Source organism: Nerophis lumbriciformis, linkage group LG23, assembly GCF_033978685.3.
Source record: "Nerophis lumbriciformis linkage group LG23, RoL_Nlum_v2.1, whole genome shotgun sequence".
In the NCBI taxonomy this organism is placed as follows: Eukaryota; Metazoa; Chordata; class Actinopteri; order Syngnathiformes; family Syngnathidae; genus Nerophis; species Nerophis lumbriciformis.
The window spans coordinates 27,791,661-27,819,160 of NC_084570.2; the positions used below are offsets into that span (position 1 = coordinate 27,791,661).

The following is a 27,500-nucleotide window of genomic DNA, read 5'->3' on the forward strand; positions in this document are numbered from 1 at the left end:
CTTTACACTGATTTTTTTAACACTGATTTTTTTAACACAACTTTTTTAAACCACATTTTTATACAGTCAATATTTTTACACTGAATTGTTTAAAACTGATTTTTTTCACAATTAATTTTTTAAACACTGAATTTTTTTAAACAACTTAATTTTCTTTACACTGGTTTGTTTACACTGAATTTTTGTACACTGAATTTGTTAAATAAATTAGTTTTACACAAAATGTATGTACAGTGAATTTTTGGACACTGATTTTTTTTTTACACTGAATTGTTTAAAAACTGACTTTTTTACACTGTTTTTTCACACTGAATTTATGTTTAGTGAATTTTTGACACTGATTTTTTTTACACTTGAATTGTTTAAAACTTAATTTTTTTTACACTGAATTTTTTTACACTGATTTTTTTAAACACAACATTTTTTTACACTGTTTTTTTTTACACGGAATTTGTGTACACTGAATTTTTTACAAACATTTTTTTTACACCATATTTTTATACAATTAATGTTTTGACACTGATTTTTTTTCACACTAAATTGTTTACAACTGAATTGTTAAAAACAGAATTTTTTAAACACTGACTTTTTTTTTACACTGATTCTTTTAAACACTGCATTTTTTTTCACAATTTTTTTACATTAACTGTTTATTTCCGCATACTTTTTTACACACATTTTTTAAACCAAATTTCTATACAGTGAATTTATTTGACACTTTGATTTTTCTACACTGAATTTTTTTCACACCGATTTTTTTACAGTGACTTTTTATACACAGCATTTTTTACAAATAATTTTTATACATAGAATTTTAAAACACTGAATTATTTTTAAATGAAACTGTCAGCATAACTAAAAAAATTCAGTTCACAAAATTTTAACGCAAAAACAAATCAGTCAATCAATAAATTAATTAGGAAAAAACGGTGGTTCCTCTCTTTAAGAAGGTGAACCGTAGGGTGTGTTCCAACTATCGTGGGATCACACTCCTCAGCCTTCCCGATAAGGTCTGTTCAGGTGTACTGGAGAGGAGGCTACGCTGGATAGTTAAACCTCGGATTCAGGAGGAACAGTGTGGTTTTCGTCCTGGTCGTGGAACTGTGGACCAGCTCTATAGTCTCGGCAGGGTCCTTGAGGGTGCATGGGAGTTTGCCCAACCAGTCTACATGTGCTTTGTGGACTTGGAGAAGGCATTCGACCGTGTCCCTCGGGAGGTCCTGTGGGGAGTGCTCAGAGAGTATGGGGTATCGGACTGTCTGATTGTGGCTGTCCGCTCCCTGTATGATCAGTGTCAGAGCTTGGTCCGCATTGCCGGCAGTAAGTCGGACACGTTTCCAGTGAGGGTTGGACTCCGCCAAGGATGCCCTTTGTCACCGATTCTGTTCATAACTTTTATGGACAGAATTTCTAGGCGCAGTCAGGGCGTTAAGGGGATCCGGTTTGGTGGCTGCAGGATTAGATCTCTGTTTTTTGCAGATGATGTGGTCCTGATGGCTTCATCTGGCCAGGATCTTCAGATCTCAGCCGAGTGTGAAGCGAGTGGGATGAGAATCAGCACCTCCAAGTCCGAGTCCATGGTTCTCGCCCGGAAAAGGGTGGAGTGCCATCTCCGGGTTGGGGAGGAGACCCTGCCCCAAGTGGAGGAGTTCAAGTACCTCGGAGTCTTGTTCACGAGTGAGGGAAGAGTGGGTCGTGAGATCGACAGGCGGATCGGTGCGGTGTCTTCAGTAATCCGGACGCTGTATCGATCCGTTGTGGTGAAGAAAGAGCTGAGCCGGAAGGCAAAGCTCTCAATTTACCGGTCGATCTACATTCCCATCCTCACCTATGGTCATGAGCTTTGGGTCATGACCGAAAGGACAAGATCACGGGTACAAGCGGCCGAAATGAGTTTCCTCCGCTGGGTGGCGGGGCTCTCCCTTAGAGATAGAGTGAGAAGCTCTGTCATCCGGTAGGAACTCAAAGTAAAGCCGCTGCTCCTCCACATCGAGAGGAGCCAGAGGAGGTGGTTCGGGCATCTGGTCAGGATGCCACCCAAACGCCTCCCTAGGGAGGTGTTTAGGGCACGTCTGACCGGTAAGAGGCCACTGGGAAGACCCAGGACACGTTGGGAAGACTATGTCTCCCGGCTGGACGAAGTGGCTGGGGAGAGGGAAGTCTGGGCTTCCCTGCTTAGGCTGCTGCCCCCTCAACCCGACCTCGGATAAGCGGAAGAAGATGGATGGATGGATGGAAAAAAAGCTTTCATAAAAAAGACACAAACGAACTTCCATATGTGTGTGTGGGAGTGTGTGTAGCCATTATTGTGTGTGTGTGTGCCCTGACCTTGCTGTAGGGACTGCATGGCGGCGGTGGGCTGCAGGGGCACCAGGCCTTGTCTCTGCAGGTTGAGGATGTGCTGCTGCTGAAGCTGCTGCATCTGCATCAGCTGCTGCTGGAAGGCCAGCTGCTTGCTGCCGAGCTGCCGGGCAAGGAGGCGAGAGAGGAAAAGAGGAAACGTTTGTGAGTCAGGCTATGATACTTGAGTGCTGCGGCGGTTTGCGACTCCCAATTTCCAGCTTCATGTGGACCCTATTTCAAGGAAATGATCAGAAAAGTTCACGTTGAGATGTCACTGTATAACTTAACCAGCACCAAAAGCTGTGCGATTCAAGCAAAATGATTTAACCCACTCAAAGTACGGTCATGCATAGAACCGGTATTATTTTGGTACCGGTTCCTAATTAGGTCAGTGAAGATTCTGGACTAACAATACTGCTATCGGTATTTTTTGTTTCAGCTGACCAACATAATTGTGACAAGCTGCCACTGCTACTCATTAACATTAGCTTGGAATATTGACAAATAAGGAAGCAACACGACACAAAAGTTTGTAACACAACAATATTTCCTCAAAGTCAGTTTGAAGTGAACGCACTTGACTCACGACCACGTTTCATCGACCGTCATCCTAGCGATCCAATAATCCAAAGGCCAATGTTAATCCATTAAAAAAATGATACATTGAGGTAATATAATAATCTATGAAGTTGTTTTGAAGCAAGATAGCATCCGCTGTGACTGACAGGTTACACTTGCATTGCATTACACTTTTTATGTATACAATACACCCAATTCGTCATGTTTCATGTGTCAGGTAAATCACCACAAATGGAGCCATATGAACCCCCTTCCTACAGTACATGTTGGATATTTTTTTTGAAAACTGAAGTTTATTTAGAAATTTGAGCAAATAAGTAAAACATTGATATTACCGTACTTTCCAGACTATAGATCGCATCGGTATTTAAGCTGCACCCACCAAATTTTAGAAGTAATACACATGTTTACATGTACAGTATTAGCTACACCAGAACATAACACGCAGATATATACCAGTATGAAGGATTTTGCAAATGTGTTTCCAAACAGTGTCTGTAACACGGCAGTAAAACGGCTAATCAAACAAAACAGAAGTCATCGTCATGGACCAACTAGCTGCGAAAGCTAGCGCTCCATTCAGCTAAACAGCCTCAATAACTCCACAGTGACATTTCGGTGAATTTTAAAAACTAAAACAATACAAACAAAATGCCATTGTAAGTTAATAATACTAACACAAACACTCGTAAATGTGATAGCATTTTAGCTGATGCTAACGACGCTAGCTTGATTATATTACGATAGCACGTACAAATATGCATGAAAACACTCCTACATGGGACGCTATAGTAAGCACAAATTGTTTTAGTTATATTGTAAAACGCACATACGTTGCTTGGAGTTATCAATGAAGAATCCTTTCGAGCAGAAACGCTAGGGACGACTCGTAGACAAAACCAGATATACTTCCGGTTCAAGGCACGAAACAGGAAGTACATTTTCAACCTGCAACACATCTTTTCAGTGTCTCTGTCGGTGTTGAAAACTTTTGACCACAAACACACACTACACACACACACACACTTGCTCACTGAGTCTTTTTATGTATATAATACACACTACACACACACACTTGCTCACTGAGTCTTTTTATGTATATAATACACACTACACACAAACGGAATCAAATCCTCACCCCAAGAATCGGAATCGAATTGTGAGGTGCCCAAAGATTCACACCAATAATAATTGAATATTTATATGTATATCAAAGTTGAAAAAATATGAAATTTCATGTATTGCATACATTGTTTTCTGTCAAAATAGAAACAATGAAAACATTTAGTAAGAAAGATGAAGTATCCACATTATTCCCAGGCTTTAGCGGGCCACGTTAAATGACGTGTCGGGCCGTATCTGGCCCCCGGTCCTTGTGTTTGACACATGTGCACTACACATAAACAAACATCAGTAAGTGGGAACCAGACCAAGAAAGGATTTGTCAAAAAAAAAAAAAAACACCCATCGAGAAAATCTGCGGACTGACAAAGATGGACAGTTTTGTCACAGTTTACCTGACACACGAAATGTGACAAATTGAGGGGGTGCACTACCCATTTCGGCCGTCAGACGCCAGTAGAGTGTTGACTATCTTAAAACGTGTTTTGTGGCGATTTCAACTTGGACCACGGCGTCAGTTGCTCTGTAGAGTGGTGCGTTCCGTCATTTTCAGCAGACTGCATTGCAAAAATGATGAATACGGGCATATTTGGGTCCACTGCCACCTCATTTCTGCATATTATTTTTCACTTTTGCTGTAAGAAAGTTGCCTCTGATTTGTTTGAATCCTTCTGGGTTAGTTCTGAAGACCTCTCATTACTTTAGTCACACTTAATAAATCCAAGTCTAAAGCCACGGAAAAGAATGAGAGGTCACATGTTCTGTGTGTGTGTGTGTGTGCGTGCGTGCGTGTGCGTGTGTGTGTGTGTGTGTGTGTGTGTGTGTGTGTGTGTGCGCTAAGATGATAAATGTCCCCTTTCCTGCTCTCCCAGGCTGGACTGAATCTGTTTGAAGTCCCGACAGCTAACCCCTGAGAGGGATGAGCTTTATCTCTTACAGATAACTCGCTGGGAGAAAAAAAAAAAGAAAAAAGAAGGAGCTGAGGACCTGCTTATTGGGCGTCCATGTGTGAGAGAGGCAGCGTGGAACCCTTTGAACACTGAAGAACTCACAGGAAGGCCAGCTAGGTCACTTCCTATCAGACTGGAGCTTTGAGGAGAGAATGTGTGCTGGCGGTGTTTACTCCAACTAACAGAAGAACTACAATTCACTTCATCTGTTTAGAACAGTGATTCTCAAACTGTGCCGAAAACCCCCCCAAAAACACTTTATTAAATATTCAAACACAACGTTACTGTTCAAACTGTGTGTAATGTTACAGTGGCCACAAATATCAAATATACTTGTTAAATAAAATCTCTGCCTTTAATGAATACTTGCGCCTACTACGCTACTGTAGTTTAATGTTAATTATGCCATTTTAAGCCTTGCTCACCGCAACGGCACGTGCCAGTTATTAAATATGGTTCACTCTGCTTTAAGGATGTTTCCACTCGCTTGTGATCATCGCTCCCGTTGGCTCCGCTCACAAATATCTCTTTTGGCTTCTTCCTGGAACAGTTGTGGAGCTTATTCTCCACTCTGTTTGAGTGCACCTTTTGTTTATTCTTCACTCCGTTTGAGTGCACCATATGTTTATTGTTCACTCTGTTTGAGTGCACCTTTTGTTTATTCTCTACTCCATTTAAATGCACCATATGTTTATTGTTCACTCTGTTTGAGTTACAGTGGCCACAAATAGTAATTATACTTGTTAAATAAAACCTCTTCCTTGTTTTTAATTAATCATTGGGCCTACTACTCTACTGTAATGTTGGTCATTATGGTGGTACTTGGAGCCAAGGGTTTTCTGAGGTGTTACTTGGTGAAAAAAGTTAGAGAACCATTGGTTTAGAATATGGTTGTATTGCGAAAAAGTCTGAGGCCATCATTAGATCTTGGACTATTTGTACTTATTATTATTATTTTTTATTAAAAGGCAATGAAAACATCTGGAAAAATACAGACTAGATGGTAGTATAGTTAGTGTGGCTTCTCCTAACTCTGTGAGTAACGATTCCATTCAGAATCGATTCTCGATTCAAAGTCAATACTTTATTAATAACATTGAGTGCCAGTTCTATGATTAACATTTGTGAGTCAGGCTATTATACTCTTTCTCCACTCCGTTTGAGTGCACCTTTTGTTTATTCTCCACTCCGTTAAAATGAGCTTTGTGTTTATTTTTCAATCCTTTTTGTTAAAACGTATCAATTTCTATATTACTTAAACAAAGATTACAAGAATATAATTTTAAATTTAAATCGATTTTTGATTATTATTTTTTTAATCGATTAAGAATCGTTACAAATAAGAATCACAAATAATTCAAAAATCGATTTTTTGCCAACACTCCTAATAATAAATGGTAATTAATACAAATTAACTGCAGATGAACTTCGTGCATGCAGCTTCATATGGAATGAGTCCAACTTGGAATATTTCCAAAATTCCCACACTTCCCATGAAAGTTTTTAGAGAAAAACTTAATTAATATCTAATAAAAATAGTCAGTTATTGATCATCTCGTTGGCTCCACTCACAAATACCTCTTTTGGCTTCTTCCTGGTACAGATGTGTAGCTTATTTTCCACTCCGTTTGAGTGCACCTTTTGTTTATTCTCCACACCATTTAATTGCACCTTTTTTTAATTCTTCATGCCGTTTGAGTGCACTTTTTGTTTATTATCCACACCGTTTTTAGTGCACCTTATTTTTATTCTCCACACCGTTTTTGGTGCACCATTTGTTTATTCTCCACGTCGATTTTAGTGCACCTTATTTTTATTCCCCACGCCGTTTGAGTGCAACTTTTTTTAATTCTCCAATGCCTTTGAGTGACCTTTTGTTTATTCTCCACTGCGTTTGAGTGCACCTTTTGTTTATTCTCCACTCCGTTTGAATGTGCTTTGCGTTAGTTTTTTCACTCCTTGTGAGTGCACTTTTTGTTATTCAATATTTTAGTTTTTTCTAAATGTCCATCTATGCTTCATGGTCCAATTCCGGCTTTAGTCGTCCTAACGCAGGGAATATTAAACACAAATCCCCAAAACACACATTGAGGCAATGAAGTGTGTTTTATTCGACCACTCGATCAATCAAACAAACTAATCGATAGGCAACTCGGTAACTAAAATAATCGATTCATGCAGCACTAATGTTGTCTTATTCAGCCGTTATATTCGGTTCACTTCAACATTTTTACAATTAAGTTTTTTCTCATCCTGAGAAAACTTTTTGCTCTCCTCTCTGTCCAGCCCTCTTTTTTTTCCTTCGCCCCAAGTCTGCCTATTGCATTTGCTCCTGTGCCCCCCACCCCACTATGTCTCTCATTCTCTCCAGAGATATGTCCTTCTTTAAAGCGCACATTGCGTGTGTGTGTGTCTGTGTTCTGTTTACATTAGCTGTGGCTGAGTGGCCAAAGCTAGCGCTGTAACAGGCTGTCAATGTGATTTATGAGCACATCACACACTGTCTGAGCCTGCCAGTCACACACACACACACACACACACACACACACACACACACACACACACACACACACACACACACACACACACACACACACACACACACACGAGATGGACAGTCACACACTTGCACACATCTCTTGCGACGCTCAGAGTCACTTCATTAAGCTGACTCCTGACCAGTCCCAAATGCACACATACACACACACACACACACACACACACACACACACACACACACACACACACACACACACACACACACACACACACACACACACACACGCGTTCCGAGTCTGGCAGAGCACAAGACGGCAAAAGGAATAGCAGAAAATGGGGGAAAGGTCAAGAAGTGGCAGCCACTGGAGTACAAAACTCTGCAGAGATTAAAAGGTTTTATCCTTCCTCTGCTTGCATCTTGGCCTCCTCCTCCTCCTTGTTAGCGTCGCTATCATCCGCAAATCGCTGATTCCTGCTTTTGCAGAAGAAATGCTCACGCGCACTCAGTGGCTGTTTGGCGTTTGCAACAAGCGACGTCGTATAAGATGCACGCCATACCCCCCGCCCCCTGGCCCCGAGCGTATGCGTTGGTGCAATGACCCGGCACACATCAAGCCTCTCCCTCTCTGCGTGTACCAGTGTGACCAGCGATTGCACTTGTCTAGTTGTTACAGGACAACAAACCTGAAAACTGGGACAGTGGCAGGGAGGAAGGGGGGGCGGGGGATTCAGACCCTTCTCAACATGGGAGGCGACCACAACTGTTTTGCTTTGGTCACGCTTGACGTGGCCACGTTTGCCGGGAAGGTGAGGTGTGCCGGTGCGGGCCCTCTGGGAGAAGAGTCGGAATGTGGGATGTGTGCTTCTGTCAGGACGTCTCAGCGTGATTTGTTTCTCCGCGTCGCTCGGGTCTTTTGTTACGAATTAGCAAGTTCTAAACATCTGGACAACGGATTGCGTTCGCGGTACCGGCTGTATTTTTAAGGAACAGTCTTAACAGGACAGGACATACAAGTCGTTAGGTTCTTAAAGGCCGTAAAAAAATTTTTGGATTACCGTATTTTCCGGACTATAAACGCTTATTCAACAGCGCGGCAAATGTATGGATTTTTCTTTGCAAACGGCCATAATGTTTTGTATTCAACAAATAGTTTTCAACACTGACAGAGACACTGAAAAGGTGTTGAAAATGCACTTCCTGTTTCGTGCCTTGAACGGAAGTATGTCTGGTTTCATTAACTCGTCGTCCATAGCGTTTCTGCTTGTTTTACAATATATCTAAAACAATTAATGCTTCATGCATTAAACCCAAGCAGAGGACTAAGGAAGGTGTGTTATTGTTTGTGATATGGCGCCATCTTTTGGACGAGTTTGCTCACTGCACAGGTATAGCAATTTGAAAATGAACTCCCTGTTTTAATGCCGTAAACCGGAAAGAAGCGCCCATCGCGTTTTTGCTCAAAATAATTCTTCATTTATCACTACAAGCAACGTTTGTAAGTTTTACAATATAACTAAAATATTTCATGCTTACTAAAGCGTCCCATGTGTGATGTCTGTATGAGTGTTTTAATGCATATTTGTCCATGCTATCGTAACATACATATATATATATATATATATATATATATATATATACATATACATATATATATATATATATATATATATATATATATATATATATATATATATATATATATATATATATATATATATATACAGTCACGATCATAAGTTTACATACACTTGTAAAGAACATAATGTCATGGCTGTTTTGAGTTTCCAATAATTTCTACAACTCTTATTTTTTGTGATAGAGTGATTGGAGCACATACTTGTTGGTCACAAAAACATTCATGAAGTTTGGTTCTTTTATGAATTTATTATGGGTCTACTGAAAATGTGACCAAATCTGCTGGGTCAAAAGTATACATACAGCAATGTTAATATTTGGTTACATGTCCCTTGGCAAGTTTCACTGCAATAAGGTGCTTTTGGAAGCCATCAACAAGCTTCTAGTTAAATTTTTGACCACTCCTCTTGACAAAATTGGTGCAGTTCAGCTAAATGTGTTGGTTTTCTGACATGGACTTGTTTCTTCAGCATTGTCCACACGTTTAAGTCAAGACTTTGGGAAGGCCATTCTAAAACCATTCCTTTACCACTTTTGACGTGTGTTTGGGGTCATTGTCCAGGTTGGAACACCCAACTGTGCCCAAGACCCAACCTCCGGGCTGATGATTTTAGGTTGTCCTGAACAATTTGGAGGTAATCCTCCTTTTTCATTGTCCCATTTACTCTCTGTAAAGCACCAGTTCCATTAGCAGCAAAACAGGCCCAGAGCATAATACTACAACCACCATGCTTGACGGGAGGAGTGGTGTTCCTGGGATTAAAGGCCTCACCTTTTCTCCTCCAAACATATTGCTGGGTATTGTGGCCAAACAGCTACATTTTTGTTTCATCTGACCACAGAACTTTCCTCCAGAACGTCTTATCTTTATCCATGTGATGGCAGATGAAACAAAAATTGGCCACAATACTCAGCAATATGTTTGGGCGCAGTTGGGTGTTCCAACAGGACAATGACCCCAAACACACGTCAAAAGTGGTAAAGGAATGGCTAAATCAGGCTAGAATTAAGGTTTTAGAATGGCCTTCCCAAAGTCCTGACTCAAACGTGTGGACAATGTTGATGAAACAAGTCCATGTAAGGAAACCAACAAATTTAGCTGAACTGCACCAATTTTGTCAAGAGGAGTGGTCAAAAATTCAACCAGAAGCTTGTGGGTGGCTTCCAAAAGCGCCTTATTGCAGTGAAACTTGCCAAGGGACATGTAACCAAATATTAACATTGCTGTATGTATACTTTTGACCCAGCAGATTTGGTCAGATTTTCAGTAGACCCATAATACATTCATAAAAGAACCAAACTTCATCAATGTTTTTTGTGACCAACAAGTATGTGCTCCAATCACTCTATCACAAAAAATAAGAGTTGTAGAAATGATTGGAAATTCAAAACAGCCATGACATTATGTTCTTTACAAGTGCATGTAAACTTTTGTACACAACTGTATATATATATATATATATATATATATATATATATATATATATATATATATATATATATATATATATACATACATATATATATATATACATATATATATATATATATATATATACATATATATATATATATATATATATATATATATATATATATATATATATATATATATATATATATATATATATATATATATATAGCCGGCTTTTGGCCCCCAGCCAAACTTTTTTAGCCCAATGCGGCCCCCCATTCAAGAAGTTTGGACACCCCTGGTTTAGAGACAACCTCTTGTCTTGGCTGTGATCCTCAGAAGCGACCCACAGCTGTGGTTAAATCACTACATTTATATTTACTTATGCACGGTAGAGATGGGGGGGTATGGGGGGGGGCTAGCAGCATTTGGCGAGGTTAATTGACAATTAAAAGAGAGGCGGACCCTTTCTATAAGCAGACTTTACCTCGGGCTCACAGCTGAAGGCATAAAACTGAGTAGGTTGGCACTGCAACCGTGTGTTTAGATGAGACGACAGCGAACCACCCAGGAGTTAAAGAGTGAGTGAGCACTGCAAGTTCACCTCTTTTGCTGCTTGCTTGCCAGCCTGTTGTTGTTGCTGTTGTTGTTGTTGTTGTTGTTGTTGTTGTTGTTGTTGCTGCTGTTGTTGTTGCTGCTGCTGTTGAGTCAGAAGCTGCAGATGCAACTGCTCCTGCTGCTTCTTGTAGTACTCCTGTAACTGCAGACAGGGAATAAAACACGTTATTGTTGTGCTGGCGTGTGGTCAAGTAGACTATTAAAGAGCTTTAATTCTAGACTATAAACCGCAAATCTTTTTCTAGATTTGTTTATAAAACAGAGCGGCTAATTTATGGTTTTTTTGCTAATGCCCATAATGTTTTGTGTCCAATAGTTTGATTAAACCCAAGCAGAGGACTGAAAATGTGTGTTATTGTTTGTGCTATGGCGCCATCTTTTGGAAGAGTTTGCTCACAACACAGGTATAGCAATTTGAAAATGAACTTCCTGTTTAAATCCCGTAAACCGGAAAGAAGCGCCCCTCGCATTTATGCTCGGAAGTTTTCTTCATCCATCAATTTAAGCAACATTTGTAAGTTTTGCAATATAACTAAAACAATTCTTACTTACTAAACCGTCCCAAGTGTGATGACTGTAGGAGTGTTTTCATGCATTTTTCTACGTGCTATCGTAATGTTATCAAGCTAGCATTTTTAGCATTCGCTAATATGCTAACCGGTTTACGTGTGTCTGTGTTAGTATTATTAACTTACAATGGCATTCTTTTTGTATTATTTCAGTTTCACAAATTCCTCAGTAAATTCACCAAAACGTCACCGTGGAGTTATTGAGTCTGTTTAGCTGATTGGATAGCTAGCTCGTGCAACTAGTGGGTCCATGACGTTGACTTCTGATTTGTTTCTGATCAGCCGTTTTACTGCCGTGTTACAGACACCGTTTGGAAACAATTACGGTATGTAAATAAACATTCACAAGATATTTCTGTGTAAATAACTCATTTCACAATGTTTATATCTGCGATTTATATTGTTTATAATGTTTATATGTTTTGCACCATAAGGCCAAATTATGATTTTTTTTTCTTACATTTAAACACTTCCTAGTGGTCTACATACCATGTAATGGTGGTTATTTGGTCAAAATGTTGCATAGATTGTTTTACAAACCATCTTCAAGCCGCTTTCTGACCATCTCTTCAGGATGCGCTGTTTTGTGGGCAGTCTTATTTACATGCCTCTACTTCGACAGCATCCTCTCCCCGCCATATTTGTTGTACCGGCAGTTTTTAGTGCTTCCATAGCGAGTCCGGTTCACCGTGCGTGACTGCTCGCTGACTGCTCGCTGTTTCGAAAAAGCTAAGTATCGTTCTATTTGTGTGCTTTTACATTGTTCTGCAGCTTTCTTTATTACTTTCTCAACATTTTTAGTAGTACTATTTAACTTGCAAATCACCCGATCTCTGTCTCACCACCCCTCCCGCAGCTAGCTAGCAGCTAGCTGCTAAGCTAACGAAGCTAGCGCGGAGAAAGGCGTCGCCGGTCGCCGGTCAGAAGGAGTCTACTCCTGCACACCGTGACCAGGACTTCTCGGAAGACAGCAGGAACTTCACTCGGTGACAGAAAACACCGTGAGTATGGCTTCCTGCGCGTCTTGCACCTTACTCACGGAGAGGCTGGCTCTGCTAGAGGGCCGTGTCCGCCAGTTAGAGCAGAGTAATCTCGTAACTTTAGATGTTGCGGACACATCTGCTAGCGTTAGCTGTAGCGAGCTAACTAGCCCAGCCTGTAGTAGTCCTAAGCGGCCTACAAGCTACGGTGTACCGGTTGAGACGCATAATAGATTTAGCTCTTTAGCTAGTCCTACACCCCAGTCTACTGGGCACCACACCTTAGTCATAGGGGACTCCATCACCCGAAACATAAAGCTTAGCAAACCAGCCACAATTAAGTGCATCCCTGGGGCCAGAGCACCTGACATTGAGGCTAATCTTAGGGAGCTAACTCGCAACAGGCCTAGTAAACACGTACGACAGGCTAATCGCACCACTAGTTATGCGAATATAGTTGTACACGTTGGCTCCAATGACACTAGAATGAGACAGTCAGAGATTACAAAGAGAAACATAGCCAGGACTTGTGATCTCGCTAGAAAGATGTCCAGGCATCGAGTAATTGTCTCTGGCCCCCTGCCTGCGAGAGGCAATGATGAGAGATATAGCAGATTAGTCTCGCTTAACAAGTGGCTGGCTAGCTTCTGTAGACAACAGGGACTAACGTTTATTGATAATTGGCCCTCTTTCTGGGGCAAACCAGGCTTGCTGATGAGGGACGGCCTTCACCCTAACCAGGAAGGCGCCATCATCCTGTCTAAGAACATAGACTACTGTTTAAGTCACATTTGACTAACTACACTAGAGCAAGCCCGGTCACAGGCAATTACAGAGCCTGCTAGTCCGGGTGAGGAGTCAGTTAAGCTAGAACTAGCCAGCACCAGGCTGGATAATTCCTGTACGCATAGCAATTTTCTTAGAATAACACACAACTCACATAATGTGTTTTCTGTTGTGAATGTGTCCGGAGTAGATATGCATTCTACTGAGGTGGCAAATCATGATGCGTTCAGTCGATCGCAGCATCAAGCAAACAATCTGAAAATTCCCGTCGTATCAATTCCTAGATATGGTCGAAACTATTTAAAGTGCACTACGTATAATAAACGCAACATTATTAATATTTCTACTACGGATAATTTAAACAAAAACTCGTCAAAACAGCCCAATACTTATAATATGGGCTTTTTAAACATAAGATCATTGTCTCCCAAAACGTTATTAGTTAATGAGGTCATTAGAGACAACAATCTTAACCTCTCGATATGGCTGTTATCTACCGCCCCCCAGGGCCCTACTCGGACTTTATTAATGAATTCTCAGAGTTCGTTGCTGATCTAGTGACGCACGCAGACAATATAATCATAATGGGGGACTTTAATATCCATATGAATACCCCATCGGACCCTCAGTGCGTGGCGCTCCAGACTATAATTGATAGCTGTGGTCTTACACAAATAATAAATGAACCATCGCAACGGCAATACGATAGATCTAGTGCTGGTCAGGGGTGTCACCACCTCCAAAGTTATGGTACTCCCGTATACTAAAGTAATGTCCGATCATTACCTTATAAAATTCGAAGTTCTGACTCATTGTCAACAAACTAATAATAATAATAACTGCTATAGCAGCCGCAACATTAATTCTGCTACAACGATGACTCTTGCTGACCTAGTGCCTTCGGTAATGGCACCATTCCCAAATTATGTCGGCTCTATTGATAACCTCACTAACAACTTTGACAATGCCCTGCGCAAAACCATTGATAGTATAGCACCGCTAAAACAAAAAAGGGCCCCTAAAAGGCGCACCCCATGGTTTACAGAAGAAACCAGAGCCCATAAATTATCATGTAGAAAGTTGGAACGCAAATGGCGCGCGACCAAGCTTGAGGTTTTCCATCAAGCATGGAGTGATAGTTTAATATCGTATAAACGCATGCTTACCTTAGCTAAAGCTAAATATTACTCAAATCTCATCCACCTCAACAAAAACGACCCTAAATTTTTGTTTAGTACAGTAGCATCGCTAACCTAACAAGGGACTCCTCCCAATAGCTCCACCCACTCGGCAGATGACTTTATGAATTTCTTTAATAAGAAAATTGAACTCATTAGAAAGGAGATTAAAGACAACGCATCCCAGCTACAACTGGGTTCTATGAACACAGATACAACTGTATCTACGACGGATACTGCAATACAAAATAGTCTCTCTCTTTTTGATGAAATAACATTAGAGGAACTATTACAGCGTGTAAGTGGGATAAAACAAACAACATGTTTACTTGACCCACTTCCTGGGAAACTTATCAAGGAGCTTTTTGTATTATTAGGTCCATCAGTGCTAAATATTATAAACTTATCACTTTCCTCTGGCACTGTTCCCCTAGCATTCAAGAAAGCGGTTATTCATCCTCTGCTCAAAAGACCTAACCTTGATCCTGACCTCATGGTAAACTACCGACCGGTGTCCCACCTTCCCTTTATTTCGAAAATCCTCGAAAAAATTGTCGCACAGCAGCTAAATGAACACTTAGTGTCTAACAATCTCTGTGAACCTTTTCAATCCGGTTTCAGGACAAATCACTCTACGGAGACAGCCCTCGCAAAAATGACTAATGATCTACTGCTAACGATGGATTCTGATGCGTCATCTATGTTGCTGCTTCTTGATCTTAGCGCTGCTTTCGATACCGTCGATCATAATATTTTATTAGAGCGTATCAAAACACGTATTGGTATGTCAGACTTAGCTTTGTCGTGGTTTAACTCTTATCTTACTGACGGGATGCAATGCGTCTCCCATAATAATGTGACCTCGTACTATGTTAAGGTAACGTGCGGAGTTCCTCAGGGTTCGGTTCTTGGCCCTGCACTCTTTAGCATTTACATGCTGCCGCTAGGCGACATCATACGCAAATACGGTGTTAGCTTTCATTGTTATGCTGATGACACCCAACTCTACATGCCCCTAAAGCTGACCAACACGCCGGATTGTAGTCAGCTGGAGGCGTGTCTTAATGAAATTAAACAATGGATGTCCGCTAACTTCTTGCAACTCAACGCCAAGAAAACGGAAATGCTGATTATCGGTCCTGCTAAACACCGACATTTATTTAATAATACCACCTTAACATTTGACAACCAAACAATTACACAAGGCGAATCAGTAAAGAATCTGGGTATTATTTTCGACCCAACTCTCTCCTTTGAGTCACACATTAAGAGTGTTACTAAAACGGCCTTCTTTCATCTCCGTAATATCGCTAAAATTCGTTCCATTTTGTCCACTAGCGACGCTGAGATCATTATTCATGCGTTCGTTACGTCTCGTCTCGACTACTGTAACGTATTATTTTCGGGCCTCCCTATGTCTAGCATTAAAAGATTACAATTGGTACAAAATGCGGCTGCTAGACTTTTGACAAGAACAAGAAAGTTTGATCATATTACGCCTATACTGGCTCACCTGCACTGGCTTCCTGTGCACTTAAGATGTGACTTTAAGGTTTTACTACTTACGTATAAAATACTACACGGTCTAGCTCCGTCCTATCTTGTCGATTGCATTGTACCATATGTACCGGCAAGAAATCTGCGTTCAAAGAACTCCGGCTTATTAGTGATTCCCAGAGCCCAAAAAAAGTCTGCGGGCTATAGAGCGTTTTCTATTCGGGCTCCAGTACTATGGAATGCCCTCCCGGTAACAATTAGAGATGCTACCTCAGTAGAAGCATTTAAGTCCCATCTTAAAACTCATTTGTATACTCTAGCCTTTAAATAGCCCCCCTGTTAGACCAGTTGATCTGCCGTTTCTTTTCTTTTCTCCTCTGCTCCCCTTTTCCTTGAGGGGGGGGGGCACAGACTACAATGGCGGACGCGTGCAATTTTTCAGCCTGCAGGTACCAGTAGGTAACAAAGGTTGGTTTTGCATAATATTGTGAAACAAAATGCCAGACAATATGTCTCCGAATACACACACCATAATAATACCATATGTTGAAGCACAGTATGTCTGACTATGGTAGCCGTAATGCTCCGACAATCCATCAAGCGGTTCGGCTCGTAGCTTATCAAAGTCGTACTAAAATATTTTCCCAGATTTTTGAGCGCCGTGTGTAATGTTCTATATTCTCAATGAAACATTAACATTTTGGTGTTGCTTGCTTACGGGTACTTGCTAGTGTCATTTATTGAACAGGCGTCAGCCTGCGGCCGAGACATATCTCTTATGTGTGACTGCCATCTACTGGTCACACTTATCAGTACACCATGTACCAAATAAAAGTGCTTTGAGGTCAGAAAGCACAACCAGAATTAATACATACATAAGGCACACTGGGTTATAAGGCGCACTGTCCATTTTTGAGAAAATGAAAGGATTTTAAGTGCGCCTTATAGTCTGAAAAATATGGTAAGTATATGAACGCTATGGCTAAGGACCAAACAGATCAGAATATGACCATAAATATGGAATGAATAAACAAAAGACATAATGGTGGCAGATGCTATTCTTGACATACAGTACACCCGGAGGATCTCTACCACAGCGCGGGACCACATCCCTCAGAGGGAATCACACACAGATAGTTATTATCTACACCACTTATTCATGAGATCACTGCAGGGGGCTGGAGTCCATCCCAGCTGACACTGGCTGAGAGACACCAGTATGGCTGCTCAAGCCCTGCACTTGAGCTGCCAATATTCCACTGTACTATTTCTTTACATAAAGCCCAAACAACTAAACCAACATGTTTAATATTCACAAATTGTTGTGGATTAATAAAATTCAATCTTAATCTGGATTAAGCATGTTTTGTTTTGCATGAGCAAATACAGTCAAGAATAAAGGGGATATACAGTATATGCATTTATAAGAAACATGAATGCATACCCAAGAATCCTTTTGTGTAATTCAAGTGTTATTTTAAGTGAAAAGAAAGTGCACATATTACTTTATGTCGGTTGACTGTTCCGCCGTGTTTTTTTGTGCTCAAATTTCCCATGTTGACTTGTTTGCGTCTGCAGCCCGTCACTGCCGGACCAACTGCCCATTTGCACGTGCAGATTGTAACACCACTCGGACAAACCTTGCCAGAAACTATTTAGAGATTTTAAGTCATTCTGCACTGCAGCCGGTTAATTGCGTTAAAATTGTTTTCATCTGATTAATATTGATGATGGATTAACCCGCATAACCAACAATAGATGATATCTGTCTATTACCTGACCGCTCCTATGTTAGCTACCTCTCTTTGTGTATAATGTATATTTTCTGCTGGATCTACTCTCTATTTTATGCTGCCCTTTTTTTTTTTGCTGCAGCTGTTACATATACTGTAATATTGTACATGGTAATTGGGATTTGTCATATATTGTACATATTATATAAAAACATTATATAATATAATATATCAGTATATGTTATACTGTATATATAATTTGTAAATATTACACATGTTATATTTTATATTGCTACTATGGTACATTTTTAGTCTACTTTATACCTTTTGTTTTTGCCCTCTTTTTGTGCCCTTGTGTGCATTATACTTTCCATCCTTGTTACTGAGCTACTGTATGGAACAATTTCCCTTGTGGATCAATAAAGTTTGTCTAAGTCTAAGTCTAATACATTTTTCCTACCTATAAAAAATGCAAAGAGGCTTACAAATGTGTCCTTACCTAACTTACTTAAAAACCACATATGTTTATGTATATTTGATCCTTGCATAACGAAATACTAAGTCTTAAAGAACTTAGTTCAGTTGGATAATGGAACAGTAAAAAGAAAATATCACCCTGTGGGATTAATAAAAACTGCTGCATGATTAATCGACATCAAATCGACGTCAAGGTTTTAATAAGTGCGGAACCCGAAGAGGCTGAGGTGATTTTTTTTAATGTTATTTAACAGTAGAATCAACTGACCGCAGTGAGCCCACTTTTCAGTCATTCACAATCTTTCTCTCGGACGTACAGGAAGAACGTACAGAGAGCCTGGCGGCTCACCGGGGAAAAGTGCCACAAGTAACAAAAATTAGGCGGCAAAAAATATGGTTACAAAGCCAAATGTCCCAGATGGGCAATACGAGCCCATCAACACGGACGAACGAGCGGGAATGCCGTGATCACGAGATGGCAAAAAAAACAAATAAGGAACGTCCGACCTAGTTTTTCTAACTGGGGAAAGAAATGCACTCTAAGATGTTCAATATTTATCGAAGTTAAAATTTTGCTTACAGGAATGAGTCCATTCCATTTTTTAGTTTGTTTATTTATTTAGTATAACAAAGTAATTTGCTTTCCAATTACTTTACAATGCATAACAGTTGCACAGTAATGATGAATAAACGTTTATTTACTTTTAAATAGTTACTTGCATTATTATTATTATATATTATATATTATGATTACATTACATTATAAACACTGTATAGTTACTATTGGTTATTTATTCCGTTTAAGAGCAGGATGTAGACAAAAGCTCTGAGTTTGTCTCCATAAAGACAAATATTTTTAAAGTAAATTATTACATATTTTTCTAATGTGTGGCAGTCTTATTTTCCAAGTTGAATGCATTTTATTTTATAAAATATAAAAATTGCAAATCAAATCACAATTTTGGAGCGAAAAATGACAAATCAGGCCCTAATATGTGACATTATTCTGCTATTATTGACATTCATGTTTCCATTTAAATCCTTTGAGCATTGTCTAACGCTGGCAAGAAGCCCTTAAAAACGCTGCCAGTCAATTACAAGCCTGACACACTTTGAGACAATTAATTAATCGTCACGCCCACTCGCCATTTCATGTTGCCAATTAACCTGAGGCCTAGCAACAGCTGTCGCCGCCATGCTAGCCGCAAACTCTTTATCTGCTTGATTGTGTTTGCGCTGCTGGGATTTATTGGCAAATCATGTCGCAGTCTGTTAGCAGAGGTGGGTAGAGTGCGCAAACATTACGTCAGAATAATAGGACTCAGGTAAAAGTAGTCATCAAAATAATTACTTGAGTAAGTACTGCGTGAAAAAACTTTTTAATGGTTCTTGGACTAATAACCATATACAATTCACTTCAGCATGTTTTCTCTAGTTGAAATTGGAATTCCTGTAGGCTGAAATGTGAAAATGTGTATTGGCACAGATGACGGCACATGATATCAATAGGGATGATGCTCGAACCCAGTTTTCAGGGTTGTTTGATAAGAAAAGAACCGAGTCGTCAGACTCGAATCCCTTTTTGAGAACCGGTACCCGTTATCGAGACCACTATAGTAAAGAAAATGAGTTGGTTCTTTATTTGAATCCCTGGGAACGAATCCCATCCCGACAAGAAATTCCCCTTAGGACATCACAAGAAATGACGTCACGTGGCTCAGTCATTTGTCACGGTGGGGTGCAGCGTGCTGCGGTTCGTTCTCCCGGGACGCAAAACTGACGGCTCCGGACGAAAGCGTGAAGGTAGGAGATGATTTATTTCTCATAAATCACACACATTACAACAGACAAGACCGAAACAAAAGGAAAGTGTGCCGTTCGCACAAAAACTTACTTAGCACAGGAATACTAGAAGCTAAGGTAACTTTAGCACAGGAATCATGCGCTCGAAAACCAGAATGCCAACGTAACTGTTGCAAATACAAACAATGAAGCCACGACGAGTGACCGGAAAAGGCAGGCTTAAATAGAGTCTCTGATGAGCAACAGGTGCGCGTACAAGGCAGGTGAAAATCATAAGTAACCATGGTGACTAAAACAAACCCCGAAGTGCACAAAACAACTAAGGAAGTCCAAAACTAACAGAACATAACTAAACAAAACATGATTCGACAAATATATACATCATTTACTGACCTTTTTATAATAAAATATCTGTGAATTAGTATACACAACAGTTTTGTAATATGTAATTAATTAATTCAGTCATTATTAATATACTGAGATGAAGAATATCTTATTTTCAATAAGGTTGAAAGTATTTCTCATAATTCTTCTTCTTTGTACTTTGTAAGCACTATTCATTTGAACAACATCTGGATCATATCAGTACAATGTTTAACTTCTTTACTTAATCCATTCCATGATTTAATTCCACATAATTTTTGCTGTTTGCAATTTTACCAAATCATCGAACTTTAATATTTTTGACTCAATAAATAAAGTGTTTGTATGTTCTCTATATCCAACATTATGCATCAGTCTAATTGATCTTTTTTGTAACACGGTTAACGAATGTAGCGCACATTTGTAGATATTTCCCCACATTTCTGCACAATAACTCAGATATGGTAATACTATAGTAGTGAGCAGTAGAGAATGTGAAGTGATTTGTTAAACCAAATATTGTGTGTTTTTTTCCATATACAACAACCTATCTGGACTCGATAAGAGAATCGATAAGGAATCGGTTCGATAAGAGGATTCGATAATAGGCTCGAACTTGATAATTTCTTATCAAACATCATCCCGAGATATAAATGTTCTTTTTTACTAGTTCGAAAGTAAGCATTGAAGATGTTTTTTTCAGTACGTTTCTATGTACTAATTTAGTCTGATTTGTCAAATCCTTCAGTTTCTTCTATTTTTCCCACCTATATGTGATGTTGTAGTTTGCATGCTCTTATCTCTAATGTGACTGTTGGCCATACACAGTGCGTCTCTAGTACAATAGGGGGCGATTGTGGTCATTTCAGCTCGGTTAGCTATGTGGAAATGTAAATACAGTGGAAGAAGAGAATGCTACATGCTAATAAGCTAATGCAGCGATTTTAAAACTGGTGTAATGTGCGCTTACTAAACTACTCTGACAAGTACAATTTATCCAAAAAGTTACTTAAGGAAGTGTAACAGAGTAAAAGTAGCGTGTTACTATTGGAAATATTCACCAGTTATAAACACAAACACCCAGGCACCACAATCTGAATGTTGGCCATACGCAGTGTGCATCTAGTACAATAGGGGGCGATTGTGGTAATTTCAGCTCGTTTAGCTATGTGGAAATGTAAATACTTACAGACTTGTAACTTTCAAGCTCAAATCTAACAGATAATTACAACTTTCCACTGCTTTTTGATGTTGTTGGTAATGTTGTAATGTGTTTAAATGACACTTGTGGTTATTAGGATCGTCAGAAACATTCAATAAGAAAGTTTTTTTAGTCAACTGTTTTAGAGGAGCCAATGCAGCAACTTTAAAACTGGTGTAGGGTGCGCCTACTAAACTACTCTGACAAGTACAATTTATCGAAAAAGTCACTTAAGGAAGTGTATTGGAAACATTCACCAGTTCTAAACACAAACACCCAGGCACCACAATCTGAATGTTGGCCATACGCAGTGTGCTTCTAGTACATTGAGAGAATAATAGTAGTAATAGTAATAATTAAGATAGAAACTACACAATGAAATAATAAAAACCTATGATTTTAAGATGATCAGTAAAAAGCCTGATTAAACAGTGTCTCTTTAGCTGTTTAAAAAAAAAAACATTCAACACTCTCTGCAGTCTCAAGGCTTTCTGGCAGGCTGTGCCACAGGTGGGGGCCATAGTGGCTAAATGCAGCCTCACCGTGGGTCTTTGTTCTGGTATTTGGTAAATCTAAAAGGTTGGTGTCAAAAGACCTCAGGAGCAGGTCAGATAGATAAGAAGGCGCAAGGCCATTAAGACATTTAAAAAGTAATAACATAACTTTGAAGTACTTTAAAACTGGTGTGATGTGCGCCTACTAAACTACTCTGACAAGTACAATGCATCCAAAAAGTTACTTAAGGAAGTGTAACGGAGTAGCGCGTTACTATTGGAAACATTCACCAGTTCTAAACACAAACACCCAAGCACCTCAATCTGAATGTTGGCCATACGCAGTGTGCCTCTAGTACATTGAGAGAATAATAGTAGTAATATTAATATTTAAGATAGAAAACAACACAATAAAATAATAAAAAACATAAGATTTTAAGATGATCAGTAAAAAGCCTGATTAAAAAGTGTGTCTTTAGCCATTAAAAAAAAAAAATCAACACTCTCTGCAGTCCTGAAGCTCCCTGGCAGGCTGTGCCACAGGTGGAGTCCATAGTGGCTAAATGCCGCTTCACCGTGGGTCTTTGTTCTGGTATTTGGTAAATCTAAAAGGTTGGTGTCAAAAGACCTCAGGAGCAGGTCAGATAGATAAGAAGGCGCAAGGCCATTAAGACATTTAAAAAGTAATAACATAACTTTGAAGTACTTTAAAACTGGTGTAATGTGCGCCTACTAAACTACTCTGACAAGTAAAATGCATCCAAAAAGTTACTTAAGGAAGTGTAACAGAGTAGCGCGTTACTATTGGAAACATTCACCAGTTCTAAACACAAACACCCAGGCACCTCAATCTGAATGTTGGCCATACGCAGTGTGCCTCTAGTACATTGAGAGAATAATAGTAGTAATATTAATATTTAAGATAGAAAACAACACAATAAAATAATAAAAAACATAAGATTTTAAGATGATCAGTAAAAAGCCTGATTAAAAAGTGTGTCTTTAGCCATTAAAAAAAAAAAAATCAACACTCTCTGCAGTCCTGAGGCTCCCTGGCAGGCTGTGCCACAGGTGGAGTCCATAGTGGCTAAATGCCGCTTCACCGTGGGTCTTTGTTCTGGTATTTGGTAAATCTAAAAGGTCAGTGCCAGAGGACCTCAGGAGCAGGTCAGATAGATAAGAAGGTGCAAGGCCATTAAGACATTTAAAAAGTAATAACATAACTTTAATGCGGACAAGGAGGCAATGCAGCAAATTTAAAACTGGTGTAATATGCGCCTACTAAACTACTCTTACATGTACAATTTATCCAAAAAGTTACTTAAGGAAGTGTAACAGAGTAAAAGTAGCGTGTTACTATTGGAAACATTCACCAGTTCTAAACAAAAACACCCAGGCACCACAATTTGAATCTGTTCATTTCACTCCGTTAAGATCACAATCTAGCACCAGACGGGCGCAAAAGCCAGGGAATGTGCGGCCGCGGAGCGCGTGCACCTGTGTGCGCATGTGAGACGGCGATCCTCCCAAGAGCGGCGCCCACATGCAGTTTGTCTTTGTTTCATGCTGCATCAAATGTTCAAAGAGGCTCCTCGGGAAGAGAAGGACTTCACGGAGCAGCAGTTGCTGCAGTCTCTCAAGCGTCTGACCCCGGAGCAGACACCAGTCAACATCCCAACACTTCTTTTCACTTTCTGTGCCCCCTTTTACTTTTGCATGATTTACTTTGCATTTCAACAATGATGCGCCGTCTTATCGCTCGTTTGTTTTAATGGTAGCCTCAGTCCTTTTCCCGCTTCTCTTCCTTCCCCATCTGCCTTTTCCTCGCTTTTTATTGTTCCTGAGGCGGGGTTAATGTCTCTTTTTCTGCCTCACTAGTCCCGATCCCCCTCCTCGTCAAATGCATATGCAAGGCTGGCGAGGTGAGGGAATAATTAAGTGATAATTAAGGTCTCTTAATGATTTGATTCAGTGGCTCTATGCATTATGGGTAAGGAAGTGAGGCGATCACCTCTTCAGCCTATTACCGTGACCTTGGCTTGGTGACGCAACCAGGAAAGAAAGGCGGAGCAGTTGTAGTGTAAGGAAAGGTTGGATGAAACTTAAAGGTTAACACAGGCACGCACACGCACTCCACGTGGCAGCGGGCCGTAAACCTTCCTTTCAGACTCTACAATCGTGTATCGCCATGGGGATATGAAATTTAATGCTCGGCTGAGTGATATGTTGGCTGGTTGTCTCCTTCTGCGCGTGCTTAAAAAGTGCCTGCCTTGCAGATACGGACGACCAGCAAGCCCATACTGTGCTTAATTAACTGGGAGAGACGCGTTAGAATCGAGCAGTTTTAACAATCCAGGTATTCTTTTTTTTTTTTTTTTTAGAGAAGACGAGGCGGTTCTCGGCTGTGTTCATAAAGGTGAGAGGCGTGACGTCGGCGTGTCGCATACGAGACGCGAGCATCTAAAGAAGTAAATGCTTTTGTTTATCCAAAAGTAGCGTCCTGGCCATTGTTCCCTCTAATTTTTCATGTTTGTAAACAAATGCAAATAACTTCCCGAGCATTGAGTGGCGCACATGTGAGCAACATCAGACTGCTTTGGAAATCATTTCTACCCCTTTCAGATATCACATTTAGTTCCCATTAAAACATTCACATGTTGCACAATGAGATGCAATCATGGCATCATGTGTAAATTCCTGTAACTTTCTGACTGTAAAATATATCTTTTTATTAGCATTTCTTTAATATAACAACAGTATTTCATGATTAATATTTATAAATTAAGACTCTTAATTAATGACAGCCGAATAAGCACACATTTGAATGGTAAATCATAGTGTAACGACCTGAAATTACACATTATACAGCAAATGCTTTTGCTTATCCAAAAGTAGCGTCCTGGCCAATGTTCCCTCTAATTTTTCATGTTTGTCATGAGCAAACACAAAAAACTTCCCAAGCATTGAGTGGCGCACATGTGAGCAACATCAGACTGCTTTGGAAATAATTTGTACCCCTTTCAGATATCACATTAAGTTCCCATTAAAACATTCACATGTTGCACAATGAGATGTAAGCATGAGATCATGTGTACATACCTGCAACTTTCTGTCTGTAAAATATATTAATTTATTAGTATTTCTTTAATATAACAACAGCATTCCATGATTAATATTTATAAATTAAGATTCTTAATGAAACAGTCAAATAAGCACACATTTGAATGGAAAATCATAGTGTAACGACCTGGAACTACACATTATACAGCAAATGCTTTTGCTTATCCAAAAGTAGCATCCTGGCCAATGTTCCTTCTAATTTTTCATGTTTGAGAGCAAACGCAAAAAACTTCCTGAACATTGAGTGGAGTACATGTGAGCAACATCAGACTGCTTTGGAAATAATTTCTACCCCTTTCAGATATCACATTTAGTTCCCATTGAAACATTCTCATGTTGCACAATGAGATGTAAGCATGGGATCATGTGTAAATTCCTGTAACTTTCTGTCTGTAAACTATATCCTTTTATTAGTATTTATTTAATATAATAACAGCATTTCATGATTAATATTTATAAATTAAGATTCCTAATATATGACAGTCGAATAAGCACACATTTGAATGGTAAATCATAGTGTAACGACCTGGAATTACACACGGGACGGCGTGGCGCAGTGGAAGAGTGGCCATGCGCAACCCAAGGGTCCCTCAACCTCGTCATGTCCGTTGTGTCCTGAGCAAGACACTTCACCCTTGCTCCTGATGGGTGCTGGTTAGCGCCTTGCATGGCAGCTCCCTCCATCAGTGTGTGAATGTGTGTGTGAATGGGTAAATGTGGAAGTAGTGTCAAAGCGCTTTGAGTACCTTGAAGGTAGAAGTACAACCCATTTATCATTTAAAAAAAATAAAAAATAAAAATATTGGGGGACGGCGTGGCGAAGTTGGTAGAGTGGCCGTGCCAGCAATCGGAGGGTTGCTGGTTACTGGGGTTCAATCCCCACCTTCTACCATCCTAGTCACGTCCGTTGTGTCCTTGGGCAAGACACTTCACCCCTTGCTCCTGATGGCTGCTGGTTAGCGCCTTGCATGGCAGCTCCCGCCATCAGTGTGTGAATGAATGGGTGAATGTGGAAATACTGTCAAAGCGCTTTGAGTACCTTGAAGGTAGAAAAGCGCAATACAAGTATAACCCATTTATCATTTATTATGTGGAGTTGTCCGACTTTTTGCGTGGCTGTAAACACATCACAGACCAAGTGCCTGTGTTTGTACGGCAGAAAATGACCAGTTTTGCTAGATAGACATTTTTTACCAATGTTTTGGTCATGTGTTTATGGCCGATAATAAAGAGTTTTGCTCAATAAAGTGATCGATGGAATTCATGTCCTCCTTAAAGCGTCTCGACAGACGTTACAATAATTGAACTTCCTGTATATTTTAATAGTTTTATTGTACGGCAGTTAACTTCTTTTTACACTTGTATGACTAGGAACGGTTACAGATATAACATTGACTGCACAGTTTAAAAAAATGTTGTGTTTTGTTTTTTGTGACAAACGCTGACAAATTGCAACGCACGGGGGGGTGTCGGAATATGTGACATGTCTTTTGTAGATGAATCGTGTTTATTTGCTTGTCGGGCTGTCGGCATGGCAACCCGCTCATCACCCGGAGCCCTCCTGAAACGTGCGGATGCTAAAAGTCCGATTGGTGCACGTGTGTGCTTACAGGTAGGCTAAGGTACGGTTCCCTAGAAACCCTTCGAAAGGGGAAGAACTTTAATAACCTGTTTGAATGATTGGAAACGGTTGCCTTGGTGTACCTTTGATGATGTCAGAGTTTTACATGAAAGAGATGCAGGCACACCCTGCCTGTGTCAACAAACACATCTGAACTTGTCGTGGGAACAGGTTCAGCCAGACCGTATATGTATATATGTATATCTATATGTATACGTACAGTATATATGTATGTGTATATGTATATATATGTATGAATATTTATATATGTGTATATGTGTATATATACTGTGTATGTATATGTATGTATGTGTATACGTATATATGTGCATATATATATATATATATATATATATATATATATATATATATATATATACAATATATATATATATACATATATTTTTATATATATATATATATATATATATATATATATATATATATATATATATATATATATATATATATATATAAATATAACAACACCGTGTATGGTGCAGATGGTGTTCTGCTG

General features: G+C 39.7%; 1 protein-coding gene across 3 annotated transcripts in view; it reads right to left on the bottom strand.

Annotated features, from left to right (window-relative positions):
* Nucleotides 1-27,500, bottom strand: part of foxp4 (forkhead box P4) — a 260,328-nt gene that overhangs the window by 52,471 nt on the left and 180,357 nt on the right. For all 3 annotated transcript variants that reach the window (XM_061984854.1, XM_061984855.1, XM_061984852.1), the window contains exons 5-6: nucleotides 11,148-11,303; nucleotides 2,329-2,464 (exon numbers count right to left, since the gene is read on the bottom strand). In XM_061984854.1, the coding sequence (XP_061840838.1) occupies nucleotides 2,329-2,464; nucleotides 11,148-11,303 (292 nt within the window). The remainder of the gene's footprint in view (nucleotides 1-2,328; nucleotides 2,465-11,147; nucleotides 11,304-27,500) is intronic.